The sequence below is a fragment of the Sturnira hondurensis genome, unplaced genomic scaffold (genome assembly GCF_014824575.4).
Source record: "Sturnira hondurensis isolate 20B ecotype Veracruz unplaced genomic scaffold, ASM1482457v3 Scaffold0022910, whole genome shotgun sequence".
NCBI lineage: Eukaryota > Metazoa > Chordata > Mammalia > Chiroptera > Phyllostomidae > Sturnira > Sturnira hondurensis.
In genome coordinates, this window is record NW_028095541.1 from 12234676 (window position 1) to 12254037 (window position 19362).

The 19362-nt window shown below is 37.7% G+C and overlaps 1 protein-coding gene across 1 annotated transcript in view; it reads left to right on the forward strand.

Annotated features, from left to right (window-relative positions):
• Positions 1–11372: 11372 nt before the first annotated feature.
• The window catches only part of ZEB1 (zinc finger E-box binding homeobox 1), a 186211-nt gene continuing 178221 nt past the window's right edge, over positions 11373–19362 (forward strand). Inside the window, exon 1 of the mRNA XM_037037202.1 lies at positions 11373–11466. Within this exon, the coding sequence (XP_036893097.1) occupies positions 11409–11466 (58 nt within the window). The 5' untranslated portion in view covers positions 11373–11408. The remainder of the gene's footprint in view (positions 11467–19362) is intronic.

The following is a 19362-nucleotide window of genomic DNA, read 5'->3' on the forward strand; positions in this document are numbered from 1 at the left end:
CATTAAAATAATATAAATTTCTAGTTGTAATAGCAAAATATGTTGAATAATGTTGATTCCAAATGTGCATGAATTATGTACCATGCTGAGAATGACTTTACCTATAACTAAAATATAGCTACTGAAGGTAAAAAAAATACCTAAATCTATACAGCAATCTAAACAAAATCTACTGTTTTTTATAAAACAATATAAAAATAAGCATAAAACAATAATTTGGCTCTTTTTTATTACCTGTAGGGATACTTTATATACTAAGCTAGAAAGAAAAATGCTATTAAGTTTCATTGTATTTGACAGTTAATAGAACACCTTGGCCAAAATAAGGCAGATAATTTCAGAGATAGAACTGATCATAAAACCAAAGCCAGTCCTTTGCAAAATGTTAAAAAAAAAAGCAAATTGCTTTTCAAAGTTCTATCTGGGTATGTTTAACATAAATCAAATATTTAATAGAGCATTTCAATTTGGACCTCTTTTTACTCTGCTTTGGTATGTTTGTTTTTTACATTTCCACTGATAAAAAGCACCTGTATCAGAGGGTGAACAAGTGAAAAAAGAAATTAAAAATCATCAACTCAATTTATGTTACTGAAGTGAGTTAACACTATATAGGCTCTAATAAAATACAAAAGAGCTATTTATTTAAAATTTATTAATATTTGACTTTAGGAAAAATTTTTATATTGATACAGTAGCATTGCACAGTGAAATTTCAAAACTCTGTCTTATAGTACAATTTTCAAAATATCTCCCTGAAACATGATATCATGTTATACTCACTAAAACCCCGTGAATATGTAGGGGATTTTGGTTTATGTAGGGAAATTAGTTTTGATTCTTCAGAAAAGGAACTCAGGCTCACAGAAGTTAGGTTATTTATCCAAGATTATACCAGCAATAAAGAGTTGGGTCTGTGCTCATAAAAAGTATTCATCTTTTGCTAATATTGAAGGATTCTTCCATTTTCTAAGTATTCTTTGCCAGATGAAGGCAATGTTGATAGAGGAGAGCAGGAAAATCCACCTGAGATTAAAAATTTCCCATGGACATGGTATATGCTTCCACTAATTTTAGCTTCCTGAATTTCTTTCTTCAATATCATATAGTTTTCTGAGTATAGGTCTTATATTTCCTTGGCTACATTTATTCCTAGACAACTTATTTTTTTTGTTGTTGCAATGATAAATGGGATTGTTTTCTTGATTTCTCTTTCTGATGGTTCATTATGGATGTATAAAAATGCCACTGATTTCTGAACATTAATTTTGGGCCCTGATACTTTGCTGAATTCATTTATTAGTTCTAGTAGCTTTCTAGTGGAGCCTTCAGGGTTTTTCTATGGACAATATCATGTCATCTGTGAATAATGACAGTTTTACTTCATCCTTTCCAATGTGGATGGACTGGAGATTACTATGCTAAGTGAAATAAGCCAGTCAGTAAAAGACAAATACCACATGATCTCACTTATATGTGGAATCTAATGAATGAAAAAAACTGACGATTAAAATAGAATCAGAGGCATGGATACATGGAACAGACTGGCAGCTGTCAGAGGCATGGGGGGAGGAGGGATTGGATGAAAGAAGGTGAAGAGATTAGCCAAAGAACATATATGCATGACCCATACACAGACAACAGTGTGGTGGTGGCCAGAGGGAAGGCAGAGGAGGACTGGGTGGAGGTGAACAAAGGGGGAGAAAATGGAGACATCTGTAATAGTGTGAATAATAAAAATAAAATTAAAAAAGAAAATTCTTTTTTTAAATTTTAGATGACATGATATTGTCCATAGAAAACCCTGAAGGCTCCACCAGAAAGCTACTAGAACTAATAAATGAATTCAGTACAGTATCAGAGTCCAAAATTAATATTCAGAAATCAATGGCATTTTTATAAATCCATAAGGAACCCTCAGAAAGAGAAATCAAGACAATCCCATTTACCATTGCAACAACACCAAAAAAATAAGTTGTCTAGGAATAAATTTAGCCAAGGAAATAAAAGACCTGATATAACTTTAATGTGTACAATGTAAAAATATAATAACAACAACAATTGACCATAAAAAATCAGCAAAGAGGAGAACTGGCCAGAATTATACAGTTTGAATGTGGATAAAAAGTAAAAATATTGGCTATAAAAATATCATCAGACTTGTAATTTTGTTAGACCATGCTACACCTATGCCCATTAGCAGGGCTAAGAGATGACCATATATCTTGCAGCTTTTTGAATATCTAGATTATAAGTACCACTCCTTAATAAAGAAGCATATACACAAATCAGCTTTTAGGAAGATTACATAGCCTTTTGGACCCAATGGTAAAAACTGCCATTATTCATGTTTTTGAATAGATAAATGTGTTTATGGTACACAATTTAAAAATATGAAGACATTAAGTACAAAGTGAGTCTTTCTCTCTCTCCTGTACTTCAGCCTCCCAGAACAATCCCCCCAAAGCAAACATTGCTACCATGTGTCTTTCCACAGAGCACCTATGTACTTACATATGTGGATAATTGCTTGTATGTGTGTATATATCTATATACACACAAATATGTGGTAGCTAGCTGTTCTTCACCTTGCCTTTTTACCTGACTTTACTTTTTTAATATAATTTTTATTTAATTATGGTTCAAGTATAGTTTTCTTTTATTCCCATCCTAGGCCACCCCCCCCGTGCTCCCCACCTCCCTCCCATTTCCATCCCCCTTAGTTGTTGTCCATGTGTCCTTTGTACCAGTTCCTGTAAATCCCTCCCCTATTTCCCCTGAAATTCCCTCCCCTCTCCCCTCTGGTCGCTGCTCCTTGTTCTCTATTTCAGTGTGTTTGGTTATACTTTGCTTGCTTGTTTGTTTTGTTGTTTAGCTTCCTGTTAAAGGTGAGATCATATGGTATTTGACTTTACTTTTTAACTTCGAGGGCTTTTCAAGTCAGCTGTTTAATTTATTTTAAATGACTGCATAATATTCCTAGGAACTCCTTTGGTTTACTCTTCAATTTAATAGTCAAGTACACTTACTGAAGAATTCCAAAATTGCTTTTACTCATTTAATTTAAAAAATCCTCACCCAAGGGCATTTCTTCATTGTTTTGAGAGAGAGAGAAAGGGAGAGAGGGAGATAGGGAGAAGGGCAGAGAGAGAGAGACAGAGAGAATGATGTGATAGAGATACATGGATTGGTTGCCTTCGATTTGCATGTGGATTGGGGATCATATGATTGGGCCACAACCCAGGCATGTGCCCTGACTGGGAATCGAACTGCAACCTTCCGGTTATGGAAAGATGCTCCAACCAACTGAGCCACACCGGCTAGGGCAAAAACAGCTAAATTTTTCTAGCATATAAAAGGTACCCCTGTAGTTGACTGATTATTTCTTAAGAGTAAACAAGAATTTAAACTTATAAAAGTTCTAAATACTATTAGATATTTAAAATATCCAGTGACAAGCTTAATCAAAATCTAAATGAAACACAAATTATTCTTTCACTAATAAGGGAATTTTAAAGAAACACACTCATATATGTTTTTTTTGTAATAGTAGGCATGAAAGAACTTAAATAGGTCTCAAAATCCAGAGCTGGAATGATTATTGATTTAATCCAGTGTGGAATTTATTACATATTTATATATGTTCTTCATTAGTGCATTTAATTTGTTTGCCATGTACATATTTTAAAACTTTGAGCAATTCATATGTTTTCAATCAGTGTGAATAGCTACCAACTTTCAAAAAACTTTTAACCATGGTGAGACAAAATCTCACATTTTTCTAGTGGTGTCAAATACTAGGTGGGGCAAAAGTAGCTTTACAGTTGTTTGTATGGAAAATAGCACAACAATAATCCAAGGACAAACTCTGTGTTTTGTGTACTCACACCTGGAAACCAGTTTGCCACACCCTGTGCTGGTGCAGCTCTTTTCTAACGCAAGCTGTGTTTTATTTTATTTTATTTTTTTAATTTTTTAAATTATTTTTCAAGTACAGTTTTCTATTACTCCCATCCCATCCCACCCCCCCGTGCACTGTGTTTTAAAAGGATATAACCACGTTCATTTCCACAGACTATGTAAATGCAGTTTTGAGAATATTTTCCCAGGAAATGATCAAGAATTAAAAAATACTATGCCACAAGAATGTTTGTCCTTCACAAAATAACAAGAAAAACTAAAACTAATTTAAATGTTCAACAAAATGGAACTGCTTTAGTAAATTATGGTATAACAACCTGAGGAATATTAGTCAAGTAACACAATTCAAGTGTAAAGTTTATATGCCTACATAGGAAATGTGTGTGATATGTTAAGTGAAAACAGTGTAAGTCTAAATTATATGTAGTTCTCATCTATGTGGCAAAAACTAGGCATTATTTTAACTATATAAACTAAAAATGTGAAAACAGATTGAATAATATTGATCTTGTATAATGTTACAGTGGACATATTTAAATGTCTTCTCATAACTCTTCTGATACCACCTTCAGGCACAGCAGTAGGTCCTAAAAGAAAATGAAATGGATTCACAGAGAGATGCAGAGATAAGAAACAGCAGTGCTGTCTGCATTCTTAAAGGCGTTCCAAAACTCACTGTGAGGCCCGACTGCTTTCCTACTTTTGGATTCTGTGTGTGTGTGTGTGTGTGTGTGTGTGTGTAGAGGGGCTAGTATTGGGTGGTGGTAAATTTTACTTCCTTACTATAAATTCCCATCTCTTTTTGCTTGGGCCAGTTTGTATTGGTGTCTGTTACAAACAAACCAAGAAACAAAACTAAGCCAATTTGTCTTTCACAATCTTTAACTCATATTTTTAAAAAGGCCTACATATCATCTGGTTACAGTGTAAAAATTGTTGGTTATCCTAGGGTAGTAAGTTTACTTATTGTGTAGACAACTCCTTAGATAATGTTGCTAATGTAAGCCAACATTATTCCTAGACAACAAATATTCCAACTAATATTAAATGTATTAATATCATCTCTTCTTTTTGCCCTTTAATTATAGTCCTTCCACCTATACCTAAAATGACATCTTTAGGAAGAAAAATAATCTTTTAGCCCTGAACAAAAAGGCACTGCATTATAGGCATTTCTAGTGGATTATATTCTTAATATCCAACTCTGATCATTAAGAATTTGCTTTTGTTTTTATTATCCATCATTCACTGTTTACCACATCCCAGGCAACATGTAAAACACTTCGTATTCAACATCTCATTTACTCTTCACAAAACTCCAGTGTAGGAATGATTCACAAATGGCAGGAACTTGCCCTCATTTTCATAATTATTGAGTGTGTGTCCCATTAGGCATTGCTTTGGGGAGGAAATATAGATAAGAAGTTCAGACGAGGAGAGGAGACAGATGTAAAACATATATAAAAGTGATAAAAGCTACACCTGTGGTATGTAAAAAGTGCTCTGAAGGATGTGAGGGAATTACTAGCTATGTGGGGCTGGTTGTCTAATTTTCAAGATTCCTGATACTCTTGGAGAAGTGCTGAGATAATCTGAAATCCAGGGAAAGAAAACTAATCTGCCCTCTTGGCAGCAGAGTGTGGGGCAAAAGTAGGTTTACAGTTGTTTGTATGTTACAATTCATACAATAATAATATAAGAATAAACCATTTCATATACTCACAACCGCAAGCCTACTTTCACCCCATCCCTTAAACAAGTTAATCTGGAAGACAGATTAGAATCTGAATAGGGAGAATGTTAGCTTTTATGCCTCTACCTCTGCAGTCTCATCCAGATTTTAGATCTATTAGGGCAGGGGCCTCCATTCCACAAATAGTTAATGAATAGTTACTATGTAATAGACTGACAAATTTCTAAGTATTTACCAGATTTTGCATATATACAGGTTAGAACATGAGTATACATTTGGTCAAGTGAATGGCATTTACATCACATTTAAACTTTAGTGTTATAATTAACAGAAGTATAATTCTTGGTGGATAATAAATATGGTGAAAATGCATTTTACTTCTATATGTGTATTACTCAGAGACCTGGCAGGAAATAAATGACACACTCAAAGAGTAAACTGAAGACAATCTGAGGAAGAGACTATTTACAGAGATGTGTTTAGGCATTAAGGGAACCAATAAGTGATAACCTACCCGAAGACTCACAACAGGAGGTAGCCTACCTTTCCTAGGCCTGAAAGGACTAATGGAAGAGGCAGTTTCTGAAGCTTGCCAAGACCTGTAGCCAAGGTGATAGGGTTGTCTGACCAGAGCCATGACCTCAGGTAGACAGGGCTGAAGCCACTGCCAAAAACCACAGACAAGCAGGGGAAGGTAAAGTAAGTATCTTGACTTTTCTCTCTTTCCTCCCTCTGATCATTTGGCAATGTTTCCAAATTGGCTGAAACCAAATATACAAAAACCAGAGGGTAAAGGAGACTCAGTGATGTCCACAGAAACTGACCTCCAAGGGCATGGAAAGACGGGGAATAACCAGCATAATAAGAAAAAGCAAAATATTTTACAGAGCTAGAACAAAAGCCCTAACAAAAAGAGGAAAGGAACTGATCCAAACAGAGCTGTGTCACAGCTGGGACAAAGATGGAAGAGAATGATTAAACAGTAAAACAGTAGAGAGGGGCACAGTGTGTGATCTATTTATGAAAGTAGGATAAAGAGAGTGAGCAAAGAAATAAAGGCATTCAAGTATTAGAAGGGTCTGACCAGGGATCTTAAAGCTGTGGATGTATTTGAACATAGGGTGTGTCTTATTACTAACTTTTTATGTGAGTTTATGGTGGGACATTTAAAACCTGTTAATCATTGGAAATATTTTTAAAATATATACTGCAAGGATTGAACAGTGGCAGTGATTGTAACTGAAGACCTGTGGAATACAGAATGCCTGGACTGTAGGTCAAAGAAACAGACATACTCTGTAAGGACCAATCAGCTGCTAAAAGTTAAAATGCCAGAAACAAGAAATACATGGAGACAAAAGGGAAAAAAGCAACAACAGTAAAAACCATATAAGAGACCTCTGAAATTATGGTAAATAACTAAATTTGACTCAATACAAAATATGCATGTTGTTTTTTCTCTCTCTCCAATAGGTATGTCCAGCTTTTTGGCACCTCTGGGCCACACTGGAAGAAGAGTTGTCTTGGGCCACACATTAAATATACAAACGCTAATGAAAACAAAATAATTTCATAATGTTTTAAGTAAATTTACAGTTTTGTGTCAGGCTGCATTCATAGCCATCCTGAGCCATATGTGGCCCATGGGCCACAGGTTGGATACCCCTATACAAATTAACTACCTATAACTGTTTAGTATAGAAAAATGCACACATGTATCACACATGTTCATATGTGATATCAGTATTAGAAACTATAATCTATCTTTTTTGGAAGTAGCCTTTGAAAGCAATCTGTTTTATTGTGATTTTATGGAAACGATTAATTTTACTTTTTGGATGTTCACTAATATCTTTCAAACCTCTATGTTTATACTTACATTTCTCTATATTAGACATGTTCCTGAAAATCTGCCTCCCAAATAAGACACTCCCTATGTTAACATTTCTACTTTTTGGATGTTCACTAATATCTTTCAAACCTCTATGTTTATACTTACATTTCTCTATATTAGACATGTTCCTGAAAATCTGCCTCCCAAATAAGACACTCCCTATGTTAACATTTCACAGACTTATAGTAAAAATAGGTGCCTTATTCCCCAGAGTGGGCAATAGCATCTTGTGATGCAGTAAGTAATAAAATCACATGAAGTTCCGGTGAAAACATTTTTCCCTATTATTCCCTCCTGGGTTTTATCCATGGGTCCTAAAGACAGCTGTTAATTCCTGCATCACTCTGTAGTCATGTTTCCTTCCTGACCCGGTCTCAGTGAAACTGCAGGCAGTAAAGTGACCATGGCCCTGCTTTGTCTCACTGTGAAACACATACGCAGACTCACTACTGAGCCAAGGATCGAGGATCAACTTTAGAGGATTCTAAGTTCTGTACTTTGACAGAAAACAGGTATCAAATGTATTCTTTTCCCTTCAAACCTCTAATATTAAAACCACACGTTAATGTAATTAATTTAATTTACATAATTAATATTTTATCCCTCCATGAAAATAATGAACTTTTTATTCTGATGAAGATTGTAGAATCGTTAAGTTATACTTCCCAAATGTGTTCAGGAACTTTGGTACATAGAAATCATAGGCTTGATGTGGAACACTATGAAATATCTATACTTTAAACTTAAAAGTTTTATGTCAAATTCTACCCTCATTTATACATTAATCTTATATGGAAAGCAAAGAGTAGGTGCAAAGGGTTCATGAAAAAATTAAAGAAAACAACTCAATATTAAAAATATTCTTATTTACATTTTCCTATAAATTTAGAAAAGATTATAGCAATTCATTTTCAGAATACTTCTCCTTCAGAATATACCAGTGCTCACTGGAAACAGTATTAATATTTAATTGACATTAGAAATAGCATATATGGAATATATATTGTATGATGGAAATGCAATTATTAAAAACCATCAACACAGAATGTTAAAATTTTATTAGTATCCCCATCCTGTTTGACTTAAATAAACCTAAATTTTAATAAATTTATTCTAAAGAATTTTCCCAATTCTTTAGTTATATTTAAGAGAGAAGAACCATCACATGTGCATCAGGTTTAAAGGAGCAGTTTATTCTGAGATTTACTTTTGTCTGCTTTCTTTCCAGTCTAGATTTCAATAATTTTGGAAATATTTACACTAAGTAAAATACATTAATAGTCAATTTGTAATATATATAATTATTACAAGATTTAAAAAATTGAAAATTTGTATTAGAAGAGTTGTGATATCAATAATATTTTCTCTGCATATTTTAAAAATATGAGTGAGCTGAGTTATCATTTGGGGGAAATTATTATGGGAGACTATAAAACCAAGAGCAATTGTCTCAAAATAAATCAGGATATAAATGACAGTAAATGGCTTTTACATCCATGATTTCAGCTGCACCTAAGAACTAATATGATGAAGGTAAACAATCCTTACTTTAAAGCTAAGAACAGATTCAGAAAAAGTCAACAAAATTTACTTAAACAATATTTACTTATTATGCGACTAGGTACTCTGCTAAGTGCTGATGTTGAAGATATGAAGAAGAAAAAACAAACAAAAAAGGTTATCTGTCCACATGGAATTAAATACACCTGGCCCATGCTAACTAAACCAATTCCAGTAAGCACTAAAGTAAGGAAGAAAATGACTTCCACTTGATTTGTCCCTTCACTTTGTCTCTGATTTCAAGGTGAGGATGAACAATGAAGGAAACTTGGGAGGTACAGAACTGCCACTTCAGAAAGAGCAAACCAAATGGCATGTGTGATATTTCCTAAGTTTAAGAATAAGTAAAATGTGTGCCAGAGTTAGGAAGTATTTTTTTCCCTTCTGATTGGAAATTAGGGTAAGTATAAAAGAGTTGTGTGTGTTTAGGGAGGGGGAGGGGCAGTGTCAGCAAAGGATAAAGTCTACAATCTGATTCAGATGGCAACTGAAGAACATTATATGCTCTTAAAAGGGTAAGACACTTACCACTTAAACCAAGCAAAGCATGGGCAAGGTCCTGGTTCTGACACACACATGTTCAGTTAACATGATGTTGAGGAAAGTGAACACTGCTTGTATTTAAAATAATCACCAGGAACAATGATTCTATTTTTGGCACTGAGAGTGAGAGTCGATATACAGACATAATATACAGCAAAGCATATTTACATTTATATTTCACGCACCAATAAATAATGCATTCACTTCTCAAAATGCCAAAGTAAATGTGAGAGAGAAAATTTTCATCTATATTCAGCATTAAACTTTCTAATTTTAAATTATCAGACTTCAGCTGTAAATTTATTTCAGTTGAAAGGTATGAAAAGATTATTAATGAATCTTCTAAAATTCTGGAGCATGTTTAAAAGATTATTTTAACATAATAAGAAATGCTGCCATAAATATGACAAATTTTTTGAGCACCTACTATGTGACAGCATTATGCTGGGCGACTATGTTATTTCTAATAATCTATACGGCACATTTCAGTTTTCTCAATAATTCTTATACTATTTATAACTATATTATTTTAAATACAGCTCATTTATTCCAAAAAGTTGGTCCGAAAGACACTTCCCTATTGGAAAGGAAGGGAGGGGGGAGGGGAAAGCTAAGTTCTACCGACAAGACTCAACTTCCTTGGTATTTGTGCTATTATCTATATTGCCTTTAAGAAATCCCCCAAATTTATACGAAGTCAGAGACTTGAGATAAAAATCAGCAATGTCTCAAAGACCACATTTGTCAGTCGTGCTTCTTGCTTTAAAGTCCTATACAGCAATAACTGCCCATTTAGGTAGGAATTCGCGGCCTGTTTACTCCTTCACTCTGAATCTTGATGCCTATGACCTCGTGGGGTGACTGTAAGGGGAAAACCGGCAGAAGCCCCGAGAGCAGGGCGGCCAGGCTGGGTAAGGCCGAGGTGACAGCAGGTGAGCCTGATGCGGATAAGGAAGTGAGACAGAGACAGTGTGGGTATTACTCATTGCGCTTTACCGCCGAGGTAGCTTGCAAGCGGAACTTCTCGCCTCTTTTTCAGTCCAGCTGAAGTTCTAATTGAAGTCACGTCGCAACTCGGTTTGCTGGGGGGAAAACCGTGCGTCTGTGTAGGGGAAGGGAGTGAGGACGGCAGGGTCAGGTAGCGTCTCTCTTGACGTTGCATGTCCTCGTCGTCAGAGGCTGAGCTTCCCAAATCAGTCCCTCGCTGTTCCTCAAACCTGCCCTTCTCCAAAACCTGGGAACTTCCCGGGGAGCCCCGAGCACGACCCGCTCGGAGGCCCCAGGGACGAACGCTGCGTAGAAGCGGAGCTCAGCCTTAAGGAAGAGGGAAAATAGGTTGCTCAGGTTACTCTGAGGACACAAGGTCCCGAGAATTAGGCACCCATATGAGCCCCAGGCAGCTGCGGCGGGTGTGGCCAGTTGAGATACAAAACGACGTGGAGCCTCCTACTTTACCTTTCTCGCTCTGACAGCCTGTTGCCCTTTTGACCACGTGCCCACTGTTCCTAATGTCCCTTTCCCCCAACCCAGGACACCTGAGGGAAACTTTTCCCTCGCCCCTCAATTCAAACTCAGCTGTTTCCACGGTTGCCGCAAACCGTCCCCTCCCTAGCAACAAGGTTCCGGCCGTAGAGCGAGCGGCTCTAGGTGTAAGGAAGGTGATGTCGTAAAGCCGCGAGTGTCGTAAACCAGGTGCGGTGGGGAGGGGGGAGGGGTGGAGGCGGAGGGGTGGGGGGGAAGGGGGAGGGAGGGAGGGGGAGGAGGTGACTCGAGCATTTAGACTCAAGCGAGAGGATCATGGCGGATGGCCCCAGGTGTAAGCGCAGAAAGCAGGCGAACCCGCGGCGCAATAACGGTGAGTGGCGGAGGGGACTGGGGAGCGGCGGAGTCAGGGGGAGCCGGGCAGCCGGGGCGTCCCGAGGGTGAGGGGGCGAGCCGGGCTGGGGGCGGCCGGGGCAGGGACGGGCAAAGTGGAGTGGGAAAGTAGAAAGTAGTGCTCTCTGCCCCCCTCAGCTGCCGGAGCCGCGCCGCGGGCGCTCGCTCTCCCTGAACCGTTATGTCTCTTACCTGGTCTCTCTCCGCCTAGCGGTTCCTGCCGCCTCTGCCGCCTCCCTGGACCGTTAGCCGCTGCCTCCGCATCCCCGGCTCTGGGCGGGCGGGCGGGACGCGGCATTCACTTTTCTGGTCTCGGGTGGAGCGGCTGTTGCTTCTTTTCGCACTTTTCCCCACTCTTCTGTCCCTCGCGCCTCCCCGCTACCCCTCCTCGTCAGCCCCCTTCGCTCTATTGCCCCTCAGCGCCGGGCTCCCTGGAGCTGGGAACTAACTTGTGCCGTTCCTGGCTGTGCAAAGTGGCTTCCGCGCGCCGCGGCCCCGGCCCGCGCTGTCGCTCGGGGCCCCGCGGCTCGGGCCGGGCAAGCGCGCGGCGGTGGGACGCGGCAGCCGGGCTGCGTGTCGTCCGTGCGCGCGTGTGCGCGGGCGCCGGTGGGGCGCGCCGCGGGCGGACCAGGCTCGGCCGGCGGCGGTAAAGTTGTGACCAGCCGGCGCGCTCGCGGAGTGGGGATTAGCGGTGGAGGCGCGGGTCCCTAAGTGCCCCTCCTCCCCCGCCCCGCGGCCAGCGCGCCCTGGGCCGCAGAGGCGAGCCCCGCGAGTGAGGTCCACGTCCTGTGGGGCGCTGGTGGGGCAGCAGGGACGACGGGGCAGCAGTGGGCGCCTACTTGCTGCTGGGGGTGATCCGTGGATGGCGGAGAGCTGGGCAGCGGGTGTGTTTGTGGAGTTGTTACCTGGTTAGAGACAGGCGAAGCACCACAGACAGAGCACCCTCCCCGGGGAGGACTCCTGCTCCGCGCTGGGATGGGGTTGTGTGCGTACGCCTCTCTTTTTCTCTTTCGGTTTTTGGGGAAGTTATTACCTGGCCTGGACGCTCGGAGCGCTGAAGCCGGATAATGGAGCTTGGATGGCGCTCACGGTCTCGGGTGGAAGGGGATGGGGGAGGGGGTGGGAGGACTGACGGACGCGTGGGTCGGCTGCTCTTGCTGCAGCTGCAGCTGCAATGTTTATTGATTTGTGCTGATGTGCAGGGAAATACACACCCCTCGGCCTGCGAGAGAGTTTCAAATAAATAAATAAATAAATACGCGGCTGAAAGCAAGACCCGAACATGTGGTTGTTATTGCACAGTGGCCTTTTCCAGTTTGGAGAGACGTTGTAAGTTGATTGTATTTCTGCTTATCTCGGGGGCGATTCTGTGCTTTCTCTCCCTCCTGTTCAGCGGTGAAATGTCTGCTGATTGTTATTGTCTGGACAGTTCCTGTGGTGAGAGGGGCGAGACTTGTCCGCCCGGGGGCGGCGTGAGCGCTTGGAGAGGCCCCCGCCCGCCAGCCGGGTACCTGTTTGTATAATAATGGGCGGCAACGGCTCTGCTGCCGGCTGCGGCCCAGGCTATATAAGGAATTACACGTACATTTCGGACCGAGGGGCTCGTCTGGGTTTCTGCGTTATTTTTAAAATGAGTTTTTGAGAATCGGGAAATAAATGCGCGTATATTGGGGTTGCTGTATCTTCCAAAAAATTAAGGAAATATGTGTTTAAGTAAAAACTCTCTCGCGCTCCCCCTGCCCCACCCCCTGCGCTTGGGCTCCCTTTCTCCCTCCCCTCTCGAATACGAAATGCGAGGTTTTGTAACCTTCCCTGGCAATTTTAGATTTTGTGTGGGATTTCCTGTCTAGCAGCAGATACGAAGGTTTTATGCTGTTTCAAGACGTTTCCTTCTAATCGTAAACATATTTTTAATATATTTGAGCCATCGACGTTAAAATCATTGCTTTCTTGAATGCTTTTGGTTATTCAAATAAACATTTTAAAAAGCGTGTATCAGTTACGATTGATAACTAATATTTGGTATCTTCATTGTGGAGAGATGACTTGTTACAGCAAGGAGCAGAGCATAGGCTATTGCAATTTTAATTTCCTGTTTTAGCGTCAAATAGTGTGTGTTCTATATTGAGCTGTTCCGCTGTTGCTGATGTGGCTTTATGAAAGGTAAGTTGGTTCGGAAAGGGCTGTTCGCTTTTTACCTTATGTAAAATGTTCATCGCCATAGAAAGGGGCTTTTCTTGTTGCTGACGACATATGTGTGACATGTGAGTCTGAGCCACCCAGCGTCTGTGCAGCTGCTGTAAACATGTTTACCTGAACAGGAGAGAATGGATTTTTCTCCTAAAGATCCTGTGATACGAATATTACACCCATAAGGCATATCAACAGATGACTTAAGGGGGGAAAAATCTATCCTGAAAGGTACTTGAAATCAACAGGAAAAAAGAGGTTCTCGGTCGCTGCAGCAAATGGCAACTTGTGCAGGTAGAAAAAAGATGGTGTTTAGTTTTCTCCTGCATGTATGTCAGCCCCCTCCTGTCTGCTGCTTTCATTCTCAAGGGAGGGATTTATTTACCACGTTTGCTGTCAGTGTTTTTCCTTTGTGTTTAATATAAGGAAAACAGATTTGGGGCTGTTTAGCACAAAATGTCTTGCCTGCAGTATGCATTACTCTGGGAAAACAAAAGGTGTTTAAGATAGCACTGTACTGCTACAGGTATCTTCCATTTTCATCACTTTTGGCTCTGTCTTTGTATTCCTTTTTGTTCTCAAATACATTTCATTGCTGATGATTGCCACCATGCTATTTGATTAAGCCTTAAAATTTGCAAATGAAAAATGAAGTTACATGCCATTGTGTGCTGAAACCTCAGGGTAGGTACTGGTTATTTCTTAGCAACGCAATCATATTTAAGTTGCAGTTTATTGGAGAGAATTGCTTGGAAAAATGGGAACTCTTAATTCTTTTTGAAGAAATATTGTATCCAGTGGTATTTAGTCATAGAGATACTTTGTTATTTGTGTGTGTGTATATATATATATATATATGTACATAATTTTTCATTTTCAAATAAGGTTTGCATATTTAACTGATGAGCTCCAGTAAAATATTTTAATTTCCTTTCTAGAATATATCTGCAGAGTAACTGGAGAATCAAGTATTGTAACTGATTAGGGGCAAACCAGTTAAGGTGTGGCCAAAGCAACAAACCTTACCTTGTAACTTTATGGTAATGATGTTAGTCATCTCTGAAGGAGTGGCATTAGAATTGTTTGAATCATTTATAATGTGATGCTTTGATGTATTTAAAAAATTTGTCTTCTCATTTTTTACTTCTCTGTATGGTTTTCTTATTTATTTATTTATTTTGTTTATTTATTTTTAAGAAATGTACTCTAGCTACTAATGACTACATGCTGATTAATTCACTTTAGATGGCTTAGGAGGAACATATCTTTCTGTCACTTGCACCACTTGCTGGCTTTGGAAACCACCAGTAGAGGATGCTAGCAAGAATGATTATTGGTATAGCAGTACCATAAGTCTGTTTATCTCCTGTTGATTGGGACCTCTGTGTTGATAGAGACCTGTCTTGTTATTCTGAGTCTTACTGTTATTTTAAACCAGCCATGGGTAAATTAGGCATAAGCATTTTCTAGTCTCCTAGGACTGGAAAGAGGTAGAAATGTTTTAACTTGAACAATTATATAAATTTGAGCTTTTTAAATCTTGAAATTGAGATTGTTATCAATTTAGTCTTGCTTTAGACCAGTCATATTTCTGGTTAAAAAAAGTGCCTTATGTTGTTAAGTTTGGAAAAGAATATGTAATTATTGGCCCATATTTATATTGCATATTTACTATATCTTTTAACCTCCTTTTTCTTCATAGAAAAGCACTGAAAAAAGATATCTTTAGACATTAAAAGATGTTAATGGTGAATGTAGTAAGAAAAATTGCATCTATAATTGATAATACTGTGCAATTATTTTTCTATAACTTAGGTATACTTAAACTATGGGTGGGTTCTCGGACAACTACTAATAAAGGTCTTAATCAGATATCAGATATCTGATATCTTAATCAGATATCCTTTCCTTCCCCTTTTATTAAGAATCAGGTAGTGTATAAATTTAAATTTACTACTTGTAAATTAAGGAATGTAAATTTTTTAGAGGATTTAAATGCAGTGGAGAAATATTGTTTGTTAATTATTGTATGCCTGTATTAAAAATTCTTTAAAATAACTATGTAAATTAATATAACTTTTACATGTAAATAATTGCATAAGACTTAATGAATTTAGTTGTGTATTTTTGGTCTGTGCCCTTAAATAATTAACTTACTTTAACTGTAAACTTTTGCAATCCTTTCATTTGTCAAATGTCAGAAGTATTTATTTCCCTAATTACTTTTAATGGTGTGTCTATGAATGTGCCAGTACCATAATGCAAGAGTAATACTGTTTATATTGAAATAAGTAAAATTACCTGCATTTTTAGGTAAGCCTGTATGAATTTCTCATTTTAGTATGTCAGAGAGAGGAAAGGGAGAGAGGGAGAAGCAGAGGGAGAGAGAGAGGAGATGTAGTTTTATACTTCCTGGCAGACATTTCTTGAATTTGATGTTCTCTTAAAACCGAGAGCTCAGTAGTGACAAGGTGTGATTCACTTACTTTTTAAAAATGAACTGAGGAACTTTACCACAAAGCCATACCATACATAAATGTGACATGGAGTAAAACTTAAAGTATCTCATGAATCGAAAGGATCAACTTGTTAAAATGACTGATATAAAAGCACATGAAATATTCGATTAGTACTTTATTTTCTTTCTCTACTATTCAGTATTTTTGAACTGCCATATACCCTATGTTTGCAATTTAGTTGCTTTAAAGCATGTGGTGAGAAAGTTCCATCAAATTGGGACTATTTTAAAAATTATAGCATAATTATTTCTCAGAGTTGTAAGGTTTTATTTTACTCCTTTTTTATTTCCCCTGTATAAATCATTCTACACATGTGATTAGAGCCAGATGTAAACACAGATGCAATATCATGTGGAATTACATTGTTAGCTACTCTTAACTACCTGTATTGAATTGCAGTAGAGAAGAAGAATCATGCAGATGTGGGAACAAGATATGCATTAGTGAGCAGAAGTGCAATGAAAGGTTAAAGGATTTGATGAATTGTAGAAATAATATTTATGACTTAAAAAGGTTTCTTGATCACTGTGGCTTGATCACTAGTTATGGGGAAATGCATGTTAATTTTGAATAGAGATGGAAGCTAAAATAAAAGTTCATTGTTGAAAGAAATTTTTTAAAAAATTTAAATTATAAAAGTGCCCTGATTAGGAAATATAATGAAATGACTTTTAAAAATACTTGGAAAGGCTGCGTGTTATACATTTACCTGCTAAATAATCATTGAACTGCTAAAAGTAGAAAATGAATGGGTATACCTATAGCAGAAAAAGTTTTGCAGGAACCCAAGTTAAAAGTAAATGTGACCTGTTATACTAGCATTGCCATAGAAAATTACCTTTCCTTTGGATGGGAAAGTGTTTTGAGAATTGATTTACCAGAGGGGGCATTCTTAGAACATGAATGTCCTAAAATTTTTCAGTATGATGTGAGCATGTCTATGTATTAACCTTGATAGAAGTGGGTTATGCTATTTGTCATCTTAAGAAACTGAGTTGCTTGAAAATATGGCACTCTATGATGCTGCTTAAATAGCAAAGTACTCCTTGATAAGTAATGTTTGCCTATGATTGTTTGTAGAGAAAAAATTAATATTTTGGAGTATATCATTTAGGTGTAGATAAATTGAAAGATTCCGAAAGGGGAGAACAAAGCAAGCCAAGTTCAAGTCTTTACTTGTATTATAGGTATGAAACGGTACTAGAGTCTTGATGTTTCATCCTTTAAAAAGTTATTTTTCTCTCACTTATTTCTTCAGTTATCTTTCTGTTATTTAACACGTGTCCTCTATATTCATAGGGATGACATTTGTCTATCCATGTACATATTTCCTCTCATAATCAACTTTATATAGTTATTGAAACTTGATATGTGGAGTTTCAGATATAAACTAGCACTTTTGGTAGAAGACCTTATCATATGGCAACCGGGAAAACCTTCATCATTTCTTTTGCTGTAACAACTACATCTGTGCTAGAATTATTAATAACAGATGTCTTGTGACCTCTTAATTCCCACTTGCCTCCCCCTCCCCCAGCGATGTTTAAAATGAAATGTGAATGAAAGATAAATATGAGAATGATGTCAATTTCTTATGTTTATTGTTGTAATCTAAGAATATTGAAAGTCCTGTATTTTCTTTTTAAAGATATTCTAATTTCAAATTTTTAGCTATTCTAAATATTCTAATTTCAGTTTTTTAGGCACTTTAAGTACTCTGATTTGAATTTCCTTTTTATAAATTGTGACACCACTATTCTTAGATATCTCATTACCATTCATGTTCACCAACCTACAATATGATCTAATTTTCCTTATTCTTAAGGTCTTTATATTCCTTCAACCCATAGTTCTAATTGAATGCTTGGTTTTTAGTTAAATGCTAAGTGTGACTAGTTTGTTGACTTAAAAACTCATTCTCTTGGAAAATTACATTTTTTAATATGTAAGGGACCTTTAGAAATCATTTTTACCTGAAAACTGATAGAGATAAGCTGAAATTTATGGACTTCAAATAGGAACTAGTTGAGACACTTTAACACATATTTCTAGAAGGGGTAATAGTGACATGTAAATTCTTTTAAGGAGTAGATTGTCTGAATCTGGGCTCAAGTTGACTACCTTACTTTGTCTTGGATACTTGAAAATGTTGTGAAAATCCCTGTATCTCCTTAATTCTTTCTCCTTTCTACCCCCCCAAACTAAGTTGTACTCCTATTCTGCATAACTTTTATGAAAACTCTTAATGTGTGTATATATATATATATATATATATATATATATATATATATATTTTACTTCTTTTGGGAGTGTGGGCAGGAAGGGAATAGGTGAAGAACAGAAAATATAATTTCATATGAATAAATATTAACTGAGAAAATAAATGAAATAATTTTGGAGATGGAAAGACTTGGGAAAATTAACCAAGTCCATTTTTTGCAGGTAAGCAAATAAATTCAAAGAGGTAAAAGAACTTTGCCCAGTTCCTATTACCAGTTAGCTTGGACTAGGTTATAGCTTTTCAGATTCATAGCTCAGTATCCTTTTATTAGATTATTTAGAGTATATTTACCTATTATAGTGACAGCCAAGAAGTAGATGCCATGAATTTTCAAATTTATCATAGCCCTGACTGTTGTCACTCAGTGGATTGGATATTGTCCTGCAAACTGAAAGGTCACTAGTTCAATTCCCAGTCACAGCACATGCCTGGGTTGTGGGCCAGGTTCCTGGTTAGGGGCCTGTGAGACAGCTAATCGGTGTTTCTGTCCCTCTTTTTATCCCTCCTGTCCCCTCTCTCTAAAAATAAAAAAATATGTATTCTGTAGAATGCTCAGTCATCACAGAAAAAGGGATTTCTAACCATTTGCATAAATCTCTAAGTAATAGTTGATGTGACTATAGCACTTAAAACATTTCAGATGAAGAGGATTAGTTTAGTATTTCTTACAGGCTTACTCTGTTTGGATATTTTTTCCTCTTCATTCTCAATCTCAATTTCTGTTCACACAATTTTTCCCAACCCCCACTTGTACCATCTATGTGTTTATATATGTATGTGTGTATGTATATCCTTATAAAATTATGTAATTATTTGTGTGTTTCGCATCTATGTAACTGCCGTTTTGCTCTGTATTTTACTTTCTTTACTCAGCATATTTGAGATC